General features: G+C 40.0%; 1 protein-coding gene across 1 annotated transcript in view; it reads right to left on the bottom strand.

Annotated features, from left to right (window-relative positions):
* LOC122813936 (zinc finger protein 614-like) overlaps positions 1 to 12,630 on the bottom strand; it is a 980,134-nt gene extending 967,504 nt beyond the window's left edge. Inside the window, exon 1 of the mRNA XM_044086481.1 lies at positions 12,205 to 12,630. Within this exon, the coding sequence (XP_043942416.1) occupies positions 12,205 to 12,375 (171 nt within the window). The 5' untranslated portion in view covers positions 12,376 to 12,630. The remainder of the gene's footprint in view (positions 1 to 12,204) is intronic.
* Positions 12,631 to 13,396: the final 766 nt, after the last annotated feature.

Genomic DNA, 13,396 nt, shown 5'->3' with positions numbered 1-13,396 from the left:
TGTTGGAGAAATACAGAGAAATTCAGAAGGAGTTGCATTGTGACTTTGTGGGCTTAGAGAAAGCATATGACAGGGTGCCTAGAGAGGAGTTGTGGTATTGTATGAGGAAGTCAGGAGTGGCAGAGAAGTATGTAAGTGGTTCAGTATATGTACAAGGGTAGTGTGACGTTGGTGAGGACTGCAAATATGTTTTCAAAGAATGGTGCTTTCCTCCTTGGCTACTGCTGTTAAAATTCTTATTAAGACGCTTCTCCTTGTTTCTTCCTTAAAAGAACTTTTATTAAAATGATTTAAAAAGAAAAATCAAAATAAAAGCTACAACCTAACCATTTAATAAAAGTTCTTTTAAAGAAGAAACAAGGAGAAGGGTCTTAACAAGAATTTTAACAGCAGTAGCCAAGGAGGAAAGCACCATTCTTTGAAAACATATTTGCAGCATTTCTTGGGTTTTCCATAAGCGTTTGCTCACTTCTCTTTCTATTATTTTAACCTTTTGTTGAGAGCAATGCACTTGGCGCATGAAAAATTTGAATATGGAAAGTGAACAGAAAGCAAATCAGATGGATATGAAAAAGAAAGCAGCTACTTTACATATAAACAACTGCAATCCATTGATCGATATTAATATCACAGAAGGAACGAGGACAGCGAATATTAGAACAAATAGTACATACGGGAACTTATACAAAGAAATGGAAAATGCAGCATATAAGTTGAAGAGATTGCAATGGCAGTGTTTCCACATGGAAGCGTGCCTACACCACAACTTGATACCTAGAGGACTAAGGGTCAGATGTATGCCAAGTTATGGAAATACTTATCCGGAGGTCTTAGCACAATGGCAACGGATCAACATAGAAACCAGTTTTAATTATATTAGATTACTCATAGTTCTTTAAGCCGCAGGAAAATGAAATCTCAGAACTTATACAAATAAAGCAGAGTGAGATGGAACAACTAGATCTCTCTGAAGAAAATCTTATGAGGTTGGAGAACCTCCAAGACAAATTGGACATTTATGACAGTAAGTTAAAAATGATAAAAATTAACAAACTAAGAAGAGATTTTGATGACTTCAAGGCAGGCCACCTTTTTGAATGGCCAAGAACAGCAAGGAATCAAGATCAACCTAAAACTAGTGATACAAAAGAAAACAGAAGAAAAATGTCCCTATCTGAAGTAACATCTAGAAGACAACATGTGCAAGCAGAAATCCATGCCCCACCAAGACAGAGTAGTGATAATAAAGAGGAAGGAGTAGTAACGAATGGCAGTATAGTCACTGAGGACATGGAAGAATTAGAAGTTGTATTTACAACAGAGAAGGAGGGATCAAGAACATTAGAGATAGTTAATAAAGAAAATAATAATAAAGAAAGTAGTAAGCTAGGAGCGGTACCTAAAAAGGGAGAAAAATATGCACCAATTTTTCAACAACTCCCTTTTCTTATACATCAACAGAACGACAGAGCTCCAAGATCCCTAAGCAGGGAAAGGAAAAAGAGAAAGGCAACCTAGAGGAGAGGCAAACAAGAAGTAGAAAAGAGGATACAGAGTCATTGGTAATAAATATTTCAGACTATGTATTGAGTGAGGAACAAAACCAAGTTCTGCAAAGAGGCTTGACTTTTATACCCTCTATTAGGTCCCAACTTAGTGAGGTGGTAATAGATTTAAAAACATCTGGAAGAAATGTAACGTTAAAATACATATATGGCGCCAAAAATACACAAAATATGGGTTCAGATGATTTAAAACAAACTTATAAGAGGCCAAGCACATTTCTGCCTATAAATCATCCTCAGATGGAAACATTCATCAAACTTTGTGAGAATGAAATAGCGCAACACAAAGATGAAGGAAAAGGAAAACAGTTCCACAATTTGAATTATAGAGAGCACAAGGCATTGAAAGAATTGCAACAAAGAAATAGTGATAAAACCAGCTGACAAAGGAGGTGCATTGGTCATCATGAAAAAGGAACAATATGACAAGATGAAGGAGCTTCTTAGAGATACAACTACATATATTAAGATAGGTATTAAACAAATAGAAAGATTGATAAAGGAAGTTAAAGATCTGTATGAAAAATTAATGTGTAGAATAATAGATGAAGACTTGTATGTGTTTTTTGAAGTCTTACATCCACTTATACCAGAAATAAAAGGCATACCAAAGGTACACAAGAATCTAAATGATCCACCATCAAGACCTATAGTTTCAGGAAGAGGGTGGATCACGGAGCCTCTTTCCATTTACATAGAAGATGAGCTTAAAAATCTGTTAGAGAAAGCACCTACAGTGTTAAAAGATACAGCGCAATTATTAGAGAAATTGTATGCTGAAGCTCACAAGTGTGACAACTATAGACATATGGTATTGGCAACAATGGATCTGAATAGCTTATTTACTAGCATATCCAATGGATATGGTATAGAAGCAGTCAGAAACTTTATATTAGCTAACCAACCGAATAAGGATGTGGAAAGGATATGTGGGCTACTAGAAATTATACTACAAAACAATGTATTTCTATATGAGCATGAAGTCTATTGGCAGAAATGGGGAGTAGCCATGGGCACTCCATGTGCCAATAATTATGCAAATATAGTATTAGCCCAATGGGAATGCCAGTGGAGCAAAGATGAAAATAATATCTGGCAACAACATATACAATTCTATGGACGCTTTCTTGATGACATTTTTCTTATATGGAGAGGGCATGAAAGTTTGTTGCAGCAATTCATTCAATTTATAACAACAACAACGGATTTCTTAAAGTTTTAAATCAAAATGTCATGGAAGAAAATAGAATTTTTGGATGTTAATATTATTATGGATGAGACCAAAGGATTGGAAACAGCCTTGTATAGAAAAACTACTTGGAAAAAACATCTTTTACATAGATCTAGCATGCATCCAGGCCACATTTGTAAAAATATTAAGAACAACCAGGTGCAAAGGGTCTCCAGATTGTGTACCAATGATAATATATTTCAAGAAGAAATACAAGGATTAATGAACAACTTTACAGCCAGAGGGTATAAGGAAGAAAAAATGGATGAAGACAAGCTTAGAGATATACGAAGGAAGACCGGGAGACCATACTTTTCAGCTAAAATTGATAAAGAGAACAAAGAAAGGGAACCGAACAGAAGAAAGGGAATAGTAGGATGTCCTTTGACGTACAGTACAGATAATGTTATCATAAGAGAAACTATTAAGAAATACTGGCCTATACTAACAATGGACCAGAAGATAAAAGACATAGTAGGAGAACACCCTAGTTATACTTATAAAAATAAGAAGTACTTAAAGAGGCTCCTATGTGACAGATAGACAAGAAGCAAAGAATGTATCTATGCCAACAGGAACATTCAAATGTGGAAAATGCAAAGCATGTCCGTACATTATGAGCACAGATAGGTTTCAGCATCCAATGACAAATAAGGTTTACATCTTTCAAGAAAGAGCAACTTGTAAGTGAGAATGTGATCTATGTAGCAAGTTGCATGGTATGGAAAGCATTCTATATAGGTAAGACTAACAGAAAATTCAAAGAACAAGTATTAAGACATATGTGATCAAGTATTAAGACATATACGGGACATTCATAATAAAATACAGACTAATGCTCTTTATGTACATATTAAAGAAAATCCAGAGCATAACTTTAGATTTATGGTTATGGCACAGATTAAGCCAATGGAAAGAGGCGGTGATATAGTAAATAGAACAGAAAAAATTGAGTTGCAATGGATAATTAATTTACGATCCAACCAATTCCCCGGACTAAATGCTATAGTCCCGCTTAAACCTGTTTTAAAAGAGGGGAAACTACGAGGGAAATGAATTATACATCTGCCAATGTAGCTCAATCGGTTGAGCATCAGACCCTAATCTAGAGGGTCCAGGGCTCAAGTCCTAGTCTGGGCACCATGGTGAAAGGAGAAGAAATCCCTAATCATAAATGAAAACAGTTGAATTTAAGTTTACTGTGCAAGAAGAAGTTTGGAAAACATTGAAACCAAGAGCATCAAAGGAATAAAAAGAGTGTAGTTTATCACTTTTTTTGGCCTATATGTTACAGTCCTCCTCAAGCTTGTTTAGAAAGAAAAGAAAACTAAGAGGGAGTTGAACTATGCATCTACTAATGTAGCTCAGTCGGTAGAGCATTAGACCCTTAAACAAAGGGTTCAGGGTTCTAGCCCTGGTTTGAACATTATAATGGAAGGAGAGTAAACTCCAAACTATAAATAAATTGAAATCAAGTTCATTGTGCATGTAGAAGTCTGGAAAATATTGAAACTTAGAGCGCTAAAGGAATAGAGTGTTGTTTATCCATTACTTACATCAATTAGAAAGGAGAAATGATGCGTTACAGAGATCAAAGAAATTTGTTAGCGGAAATTTGTCAGCAAATGAAGAAAAGGCATTGAATTAGCAGAGAGTTTGGAATTAGTATGAGAGAAAAAGGAGAAGTGTAATTTGCTAACCAATGGATTACATAACATTAAAAAACAATTAGGATAGCTTCTTAATAAGACTGAGTAAAGAGCTCTGTACAAAGTAAAACTCAGAATTACAGGAATCAGCAGTACATCTTCGAATATAAGCAAGTGCTCTTAGTCAGAAAGAGACTTGATATTAAGAAGCAAGACAAAATAAAATAAGTTTTTGATTTATGACTTTCTATTACACTTATGAGTTAGCAAATGCATCTATGTAGTTAAATCTATGTAGTTAAGTAAGCGCCATCAGTTTGAAAGAGACCTGATGACATGGAAGCAAGAACATTTACAAGAAAGTGTTTGATCCTATGTTTTAAAACAAAGGAGAAAGCCACTGTACTTGTGGTTTACCTAATGAAGACAACCCGTGAAAGAGAAGAGGTTGTAGCTCTGTTATAGGCAGACAGACACCTCTAATATAGAGGTGAAATATGTTATGCAGGGAGAGTGATTAGTTTTTACAAAAGGCAAATAAGAACATGACATAAAAAGGTGGAGCCCGCATCTTGCAACAGGATACACACAAGCCATTGGAGCAAAAGAAAAAGAATAGCAAATTAGGTGAGAGAAAGGAATGAATAAACATTGGTAGATTTATTAAAACTTATTTGCATGGAAGAAAGTAATTGGCTTCCAAGAAATAAGAACCAGAAAACCGGATTGGATTACAAGTACATCAAGAATTAGCATAGAGGCTCACATTTTTTGTGGGGGATGACTAAGTAAGCAGCATGAATATAAATAGAAGCAGCTGCAAATGTTAAGCAGATCTGAAGAAGGTTGATAAACCGAAAGCACTCATCTCTCTTTTTTGTGTTACAACGCTAACTTTCAAATGGTTAGGTTGTAGCTTTTATTTTGATTTTTGTTTTAAATCATTTTAATAAAAGTTCTTTTAAAGAAGAAACAAAGAGAAGCATCTTAACAAGAATTTTAACAGCAGTAGCCAAGGAGGAAAGCACCATTCTTTGAAAACATATTTGCAGCATTTCTTGGGTTTTCCGTAAGCATTTGCTCACTTCTCTTTCTACTACTTGGTGAGGACTGCGGTGGGAGTGACAGATACGTTTAAGGTGGAGGTGGGATTACATCAAGGCTCAGCTCTGAGCCCTTTCTTATTTGTAGTGGTGATGGACAGGTTGACAGATGAGATTAGACAGGAGGCCCCGTGGACTATGATGTTTGCAGATGACATTGTGATATGTAGTGAGAGTAGGGACCAGGTTGACCCTGGAGAGGTGGAGATATGCTTTAGAGAGGAGAGGAATGAAGGTCAGAAGGGCTAAAACAGAATATATGTGTGTAAATGAGAGGGAGGGTAGAGCAATGGTGAGGATGCAGGGAGCAGAGTTGGTAAAGGTGGATGAGTTTAAGTACTTGGGATCAACAGTTCAGAGTAATGGTGAGTGTGGAAGAGAGGTGAAGAAGAGAGTACAGGCAGGGTGGAATGGGTGGAGAAGAGAGTGTCAGGAGTGATTTGTGACAGACGGGTACCAGTAAGAGTGAAAGGGAAGGTCTACAAGAGGGTAGTGAGACCAGCTATGTTATATGGGTTGGAGACAGTAGCACTGACAAAAAGGCAGGAGTCAGAGCTGGATGTGGCAGAGTTAAAGATGTTAAGATTTGCACTGGGTGTGACTAGGATGGACAGGATTAGGAATCAGTATATTAGAGGGTCAGCTCAGGTTGGACAGTTTGGAAACAAAGCAAGAGAGGCGAGATTGCGTTGGTTTGGACATGTGCTGAGGAGGGATGCTGGGTATATTGGGAAAAGGATGCTAAGGATGGAGCTGCCAGATAAGAGGAAAAGAGGAAGGCCTAAGATAAGGTTTATGGATGTGGTGAGAGAGGACATGCAGGCGGTTGGTGTGAAAGAGCATGATGCAGAGGACAGGAAGAAATGAAAACAAATGATCCGCTGTGGTGACCCCTAACGGGAACAGCCGAAAGAAGATGATGATGATGACAAATTTGCAAACATGCACCATGTTGAGCAAGTTTTAGACATTTCTGAATCACTCCACTATGTTTTTCACTCTCGTTTTCATTTCTAATTGGTCTTATTACCATAATGCTACTCATTTCCATATCATTATATGTTCATTTGCATACAATGCTGGCTGCAGTATTTCACCAGGCAACACAATGGTGCAGCCTGAGACTCTGATTTGGGCCACCCTGTACATCACCACACAACACAATTCAATTAACTTATTACACTATTTGTTTATGAATCCCAACTTTCCTCTTTATATATTACAATGACACCGTACACTAAACTCTAAATACTCTAGATGGATTCTACTCATAAAATCTCACTGTATGCTTAAATAGGAAGTTTTCAGTTTATATCTTCTCATTAAAAAAAAAACTAGAAAAGAATGTGAAAACTATCTGCTTCATGTGACAAGCAATGCCTTTTCTTCTACTAGCCAAGATGGAAAACAGCCGCTTTGACAGAATACAGGACAACTCCATACTACAAGGTTAACTAAAACATGCTGGCTGCATCTTTCAGGGAACAAAGGAGGGACTGCCACATTAATTAGAAACTTCAGAAAAGAGAGAGCCCTACAGGCAAAACTATTTGGAGAGTGTCTTTATGCTTTGCACATGGTTCAGCTATAGAAACACAGATTATAGCAGCAGATAATAATAGTTTGACCCACTTGATCACCAGAGTGGCATAGCTATTAGATAAACCAACAGCTTACTTTACATTTCTGGTCATATCCAAGAGCTCATTTATGTCTGACTCATACTTCTAAACTCAATTACTGTTTTAATAGTGCGATTTTTTCAGTTAGACTTTACTAATCATCCATCATCTTTTCTATGAAATAATCCTTCCTCTTACTTCTCTGAGCTATTTGTGTCTTCAGATTGTGTCCTCTTGTTCTGTGACAGGTTTTATTTTGTTTTTAATATGGCAACCACATGGACTACTACCACTTCTGTGGTGCTTAAATGTTTTTTTTCTACTTCCTTTGTTCAGTATTTCAAAACCACAAAACTGAAAACCCACTCACAAGCAAAAGCAAGAGAGACAACCAAAGCAGACATCCAAGCAACCTTCACCCCCCAACACAAACCATGAAACACATACTTCACAAAACCAGTGTGTCACGTAATCACAGCCCTTAAGGCAAAATACAATACCCAACACACTAGTAATAGGTGACTCTATAGTCAGGCACACTGACGTACCACTCACTAGGCTGAACAAGGAGAAGGTTACTGTTAGCTGCCTGTTGGGTGCCAGGATCCGCCACATAACACAAGCACTCAGGTCACTCCAGAACAAGTACAAATAGGACTCTGCCATTGTCCATGTTGGTGTGAATGACCTGAGCCGTACCTCCCTGGACTACATGAAAAGAGACATGGAGGAGCTCTCTAATCACGTAGCCCAGGCTGGTATGACCCCGAGTAGCATCCTGCCCTCACCAAGAATGATACCACAGTATACAGAAAAAAATATCAATTTCAACAATTGGCTAAGCTTCTGGTGTCATTCAAAGGGGATCCAGCGTCTGTCAGCCTGGGATGACATGCTCGACAAGCCACACTGCTTCGCTAGAGACGGCTTGCACCCTGTCACCCTTAGGCTTTTGAATACTGGCCAAGGCTCTTGCCACCCCCATAGTGCCTTTTTTAGGCAAGGTTCAAAAGACAAACCCACCACCATAAATAGCACATGTAACAAAAAACTGAGGGTAATGCAACTCAATGTCAGAAGTCTAAACCTCATAATGCATGCACTCGAGGCACTCCTCAGTATGGAGAATATCGATATCTGTGCAGAAACCTAGTTTAAGGCTCCAGACAGCACCTCAGCACTACCAGGCTACAACTCATACCATACATTTCGGCCACAAAACCTGGACCGAAATACAAAAGGCGGGGGGAGTATCCATATTCATCAAGGATACCCACACCTCCAGGTTAGTGGCACAGCATGTTGCTTCAGAGATCATCCATGTGCAACTAATAACAGGCAAAACTGCTATTCAAATTATAGCTTGCTACAGATCACCCACCATGTCCCAGGACCCCACTCCACATTCCTGGAAACACTGGGAAACATAAAGGTCCTACCTAACACCCTGATATTGGGTGATTTCAATTACCCAAACATTAACTGGGAGAAATACTCAAGTACAAACTCCCTTGCCCAACATTTCCTAGAATTTATAAACTCAAATGCCCTGGATCACCTGGTCAACACCCCCACCAGAGGTGACAACATATTGGACCTGGTCATCACCAACATGGGCGACCGGTGATCCACACCGGAGGTAAACCCCTTGCTGGTTAGATCGGACCATAAACTAATCACTTTGGATATCCACATTCCGCCACCACCCCTGGTCAAAGAAACCACCATGAAAAACTTTTCAAAAGCAAACTTCACGTTACTTAAGACCGAGGTGAGAAGTTTCAAATCCCCCATGCTAAAGGATAACGCTGTCCAAGCTGCAAAATCCTTTACTAATGCACTCTATGGGCACCTACAAGAATGCATGGATCATGCTATCCCAAACAAAACCAATACTCACTCCTCCAAGAAAAGGAAACCGGTCTGGTGGACCCCTGCCATAAACCAGCTATACAATAGAATGAGGAAACTAGTACAGAAAAAAAACAGTAAAATCCCAAGAAGGGAAGACATCCTTGATCAGTATCAACAAGAAACTACGTTCCCTCTTAAAATCATCCAAGGCTAGCTTTGAAAGTAAAATTGCCATGGACTCCAAAGATAACCACATTTTATTCTTTAGCTATGTCAAGAATCTAAGTGGTAATTCTCAGATCTGTTCGGAGTTAGTGCAGAATGGCACAAAATACACTGAACTGACCGATATAGCCAACATCCTGGCAGACAGGTTCAGTGCAAACATTACCCCCGTCTCACCCCCAAAAGGGCCCATAACTATACCAGAAGAATGTAGTACCCCTGAAATAACAGACACTCAGGTTAAAACAGCCCTTTCCAAAGCCAAAAATACAGCATCAATGGGACTGGACGGTGTCCCAGGCTTCGTCCTACATGAGCTCAAAGATGAACTAACCCCTCACCTAAACTCACTGTTTAAACTCAGCCTCTCCACAGGCTACATGCCCACAGAGTGGTGCACAGCAACGTTTATTCTGCTCCACAAAGGTGGAGCCACAACGGACCCCGGGAACTATCGCCCTATAAGCCTGACTAGCTTGGTCTGCAAAGCTATGGAGCACATCATCATGGATCTCATTAACAGAGACATTGGGAACCTCCAAACACTGGACCCTACCCAGTTCAGCTTTGTTAAGGGCAGATCATGCCTCCTAAACCTGGTGGACTTCTTTGAGACAGTTACCAAGGTTATAGATGAGGGAAAGGTGGTCCACACAGCCTACCTAGACCTCGCAAAGGCCTTTGACACCATTCCCCACTCAGGTATTATAGATAAGCTCACCAGCCTGAACATAAACCCCTACATCATGAGATGGGTTGCCAACTGGCTCACGGACAGAACCCACATGGTAAGAGTTGCGAGAGCTAGGTCTGACTCTAAACTGGTTACAAGTGGCATTCCCCAGGGCTCAGTCCTAGGACCCCTCCTGTTCGGCATATACTTCTCAGAGGTACAGGCAAGCACAGGAGGACTATGGCTGACCAAGTTCGCAGGTAACTGCAAACTAGGGGCTATAATTGACTCTCTGGCTGACACAGACATCCTCCAAAAGGGTCTCACTGAGACAGATACCTGGTGTCAAATCCATGGCCTCAAGCTAAATGCCAAAAAGTGCATAGTCATCCCCTTTGTAAAAAACAAAGTACCCACAAATTACTACATAGGTGGTAGCCCCCTAAATATGGAAGACGTAATAAGGGATCTGGAGACCCAAGTAGATAGTAACCTCTCCTTTGATAATCACATTGCCAAAGTGGTTAGAAAATCCTTCTATGTGGCCCACCTAATCACAAAAGGGTTTGCATCCAGATTGAAAGAGGTCAAGGGGCTCCTCTACGTATCACTCATCAGATCCATCATAGAGTAAAATGCCCCATTTGGGATGTACCTTACAAGACACCTGCAACAACTGGAAAGACCACAGAAGTACCTCATCAAGAGGATCATTGGCCTCAAGCAGATGCCCTATGCAGCTCGACTGAAGAAACTCCAGCTTTACTTGGTTGCATACCGCCCACTCAAAGGTGATCTCTGCCTGACATACAAGGCCATGTCCAACCCAGAATTGATGGACATGCTCCACCTAAAGAAAACCATATGCCCTCGAGCCACATGCTCCAAGGATCTAAACCTCATCACAACAATAACTAGGATGTGCTGGAGGGATAGATTCCTGTCCCAGAGACTTCCCATGCACTGGAACAAGATTCCAGTCCACATTAGGCAGCGCTCCTCGCTAACCCTCTTCAAGAGAAACCTTGACGAGTGGATGAGAAACAAAGTTTACCCCAGGGATCACTTCAATGGCTTGCTGGACAGAGGCACAGGGAACTAATCTAAGGGGGTGGTGAAAGCCAACACATTCTAGCTAGGCTTATAAATGCCTTCGGGCAGATAGCCTAGTACCTGCCTATGAACCAGCCTAGTACTTAACTATGAACCTATAACAAATTCGAAAACATACAACCGCAAAATTCAAAATCCCACAATTACACTTCATATGCAGTACACACAAACATACACAAAACTCCCCCCATAATCAGACAGATTCATCTAAACTACATGTAAGCAGGGCAACAAGCCTCCCTGCCCCCACTTATATATTCTAACTCCGAGATTGCACAAACGAAACTCACACACACACACACATCTTACAGTCTCTCAAACACACACATAACAGTCACAACACAAACTTACACAGACTAAACCCCTAACCAACAAACTTACACACACACAGACTTACCAAAATTAAACCCAAACATCTGAATACTGCACCACCGGAAGCAGAAATTCAAAATATACATATATACATATGTTCTCTGTGTAGAACATCTGGTGTAGACCATGCACCATTTTCTCATGGTGTACAAAATTACCTTCAAGCTGTCCACATCCTTAGAAAGATGAGGTCTGTAGAACTGCTCATTAGCAGTTTATGTGAGCTCTAGCTGTACAAGACATAATAACTTTTTATGTGCTGTTTTCCCATGCCTCTTTATACACAGCCTACTATTCAAACAGCCTTTTCTGGTGCTCCCTCTCATAATGGTTGCATACCTTTAGTTAATCAGATAAAATGAAACCCTGACCCCTTCATTTGTTAATGCTAACACTTTCACACAACACTTTTCACTCATTTCAATTTACTTTACTTCACAGACAGATGCACTGAATTTAAGCTGTCATGCTTAACACATTCTCTTTTACCTTGACAATTAACTTTTCATGGTTTCTAAACCTGCTTGTGTTATCAGTCATTCTGCATAACTTTGTGTAATTAGCAAAAAAATAAAAAAAGGCAAACATTTCCTACATAACCTCCGATTATGTCACTTGATATCACACTTTCTAAGCTGCTTTGTGTGAGAAAATACATAATTTCTTATATGAATACACTATTCATTAACTAAGGGGAAAAAAAATCCAGGCTGAAAATTTTGGAAGATAATTCTTTTGTCAGTTCACCCCCACAGAGGGAAGGAAATACTTAACATTGATCATGAATCATTGCTTACCTTATACACACTGACTGCCTCATGCAGGAACACAAAACTGTGACATGAATGCCTGGGAACACACAGGACACAGATAAAGGCCTCATCCTCCTGGCAGAACAACTCCAGTCTCCGTCTGTGCTCCCCACAGCACTGCTCTGTTCTCCCATTTGTAACACATTGATTCTGCATCTCTTCTTTCTCCCTGCAGTCTGTTTCGTGTATTAAACACTCCAGCTTCAGTTCCTAGGATCTTTGAACCATACTAACCAGCTTTCAGTTTACTCTGGACCTTTTCAAATGGAAGTTCCTGTCTATACTCAGAACAGGAAAGTTTCGTTACACTGTATAAAATCCTGTTAATGGAGACCCTATTCAGCTGGAATCAACAGAGTTTAAGGCAAACTGACAAATTTAAGCGATACTCACAGCGCACATTCAGCAAGCCATGTGAATAACACAAGAAATTCTAGTTTCATTTTCAGAGCACAGGAAGCAGAATTTGTTGGAAAGTGACCGCCTCCATTTAAAGGGGCAATGCAAAATGTAGTTCCTAGGTGTGTAATAGGCTAATGGTCCTGGGGCCTTTACAAGCCTAGCCATCGGATTACCCTGGCATCGTGCCACCCGACCCTAGTGCCTCTGTTGAGTAGAGCCACTGGAGTTATCCCCGGGGTGAATTTTCTATTTCCCATCCACTCATCAAGATTTCTCTTGAAGAGGGACAGTGAGGTGCTCTGCTTGACATGTATGGGAAGTCTATTCCATAGAATGGGCAGTCTCTGGGTTATGAACCTGTCCCTCCAGTACGTTCTGTTGATTGTGGTAATGAGGTTGAGGTCTCTGGAGCGTGTGATTTGGAGGGATTGGGATTTCTTTAGATGTAGCATTTCTAACAGAGCTGGGTCAGACATGGCTTTGTAAGTCAAGCAGAGATCGCCTCTAAGTAGGCGATATGAGACATAGAATAATTGGAGTTTTTTGAGTCTGTCCATATAAGACAAGTGTTTAAGGCCTAGAATCTTCTTTGTGAGGTACTTTTGCAGCGTCTGCAGTTGTTGCAGGTGTCTAGTGAACTATATGCCAAATAGGGCATTGTATTCGATGATTAGTCTAATGAGGGAAGAGCAGAGGGAGACAAAGACCTCTTTCTTCCTGGATGCAAAACCCTTAGTAATGAGATGTGCCACACTGAAGGACTTTCTGACCACAG

This window comes from Protopterus annectens, chromosome 10.part0, assembly GCF_019279795.1.
Source record: "Protopterus annectens isolate FY-2018-M chromosome 10.part0, PAN1.0, whole genome shotgun sequence".
In the NCBI taxonomy this organism is placed as follows: Eukaryota; Metazoa; Chordata; order Ceratodontiformes; family Protopteridae; genus Protopterus; species Protopterus annectens.
Note: the sequence above shows the minus strand (reverse complement) of the source record. Positions and strands in the feature narration are given on the sequence as shown.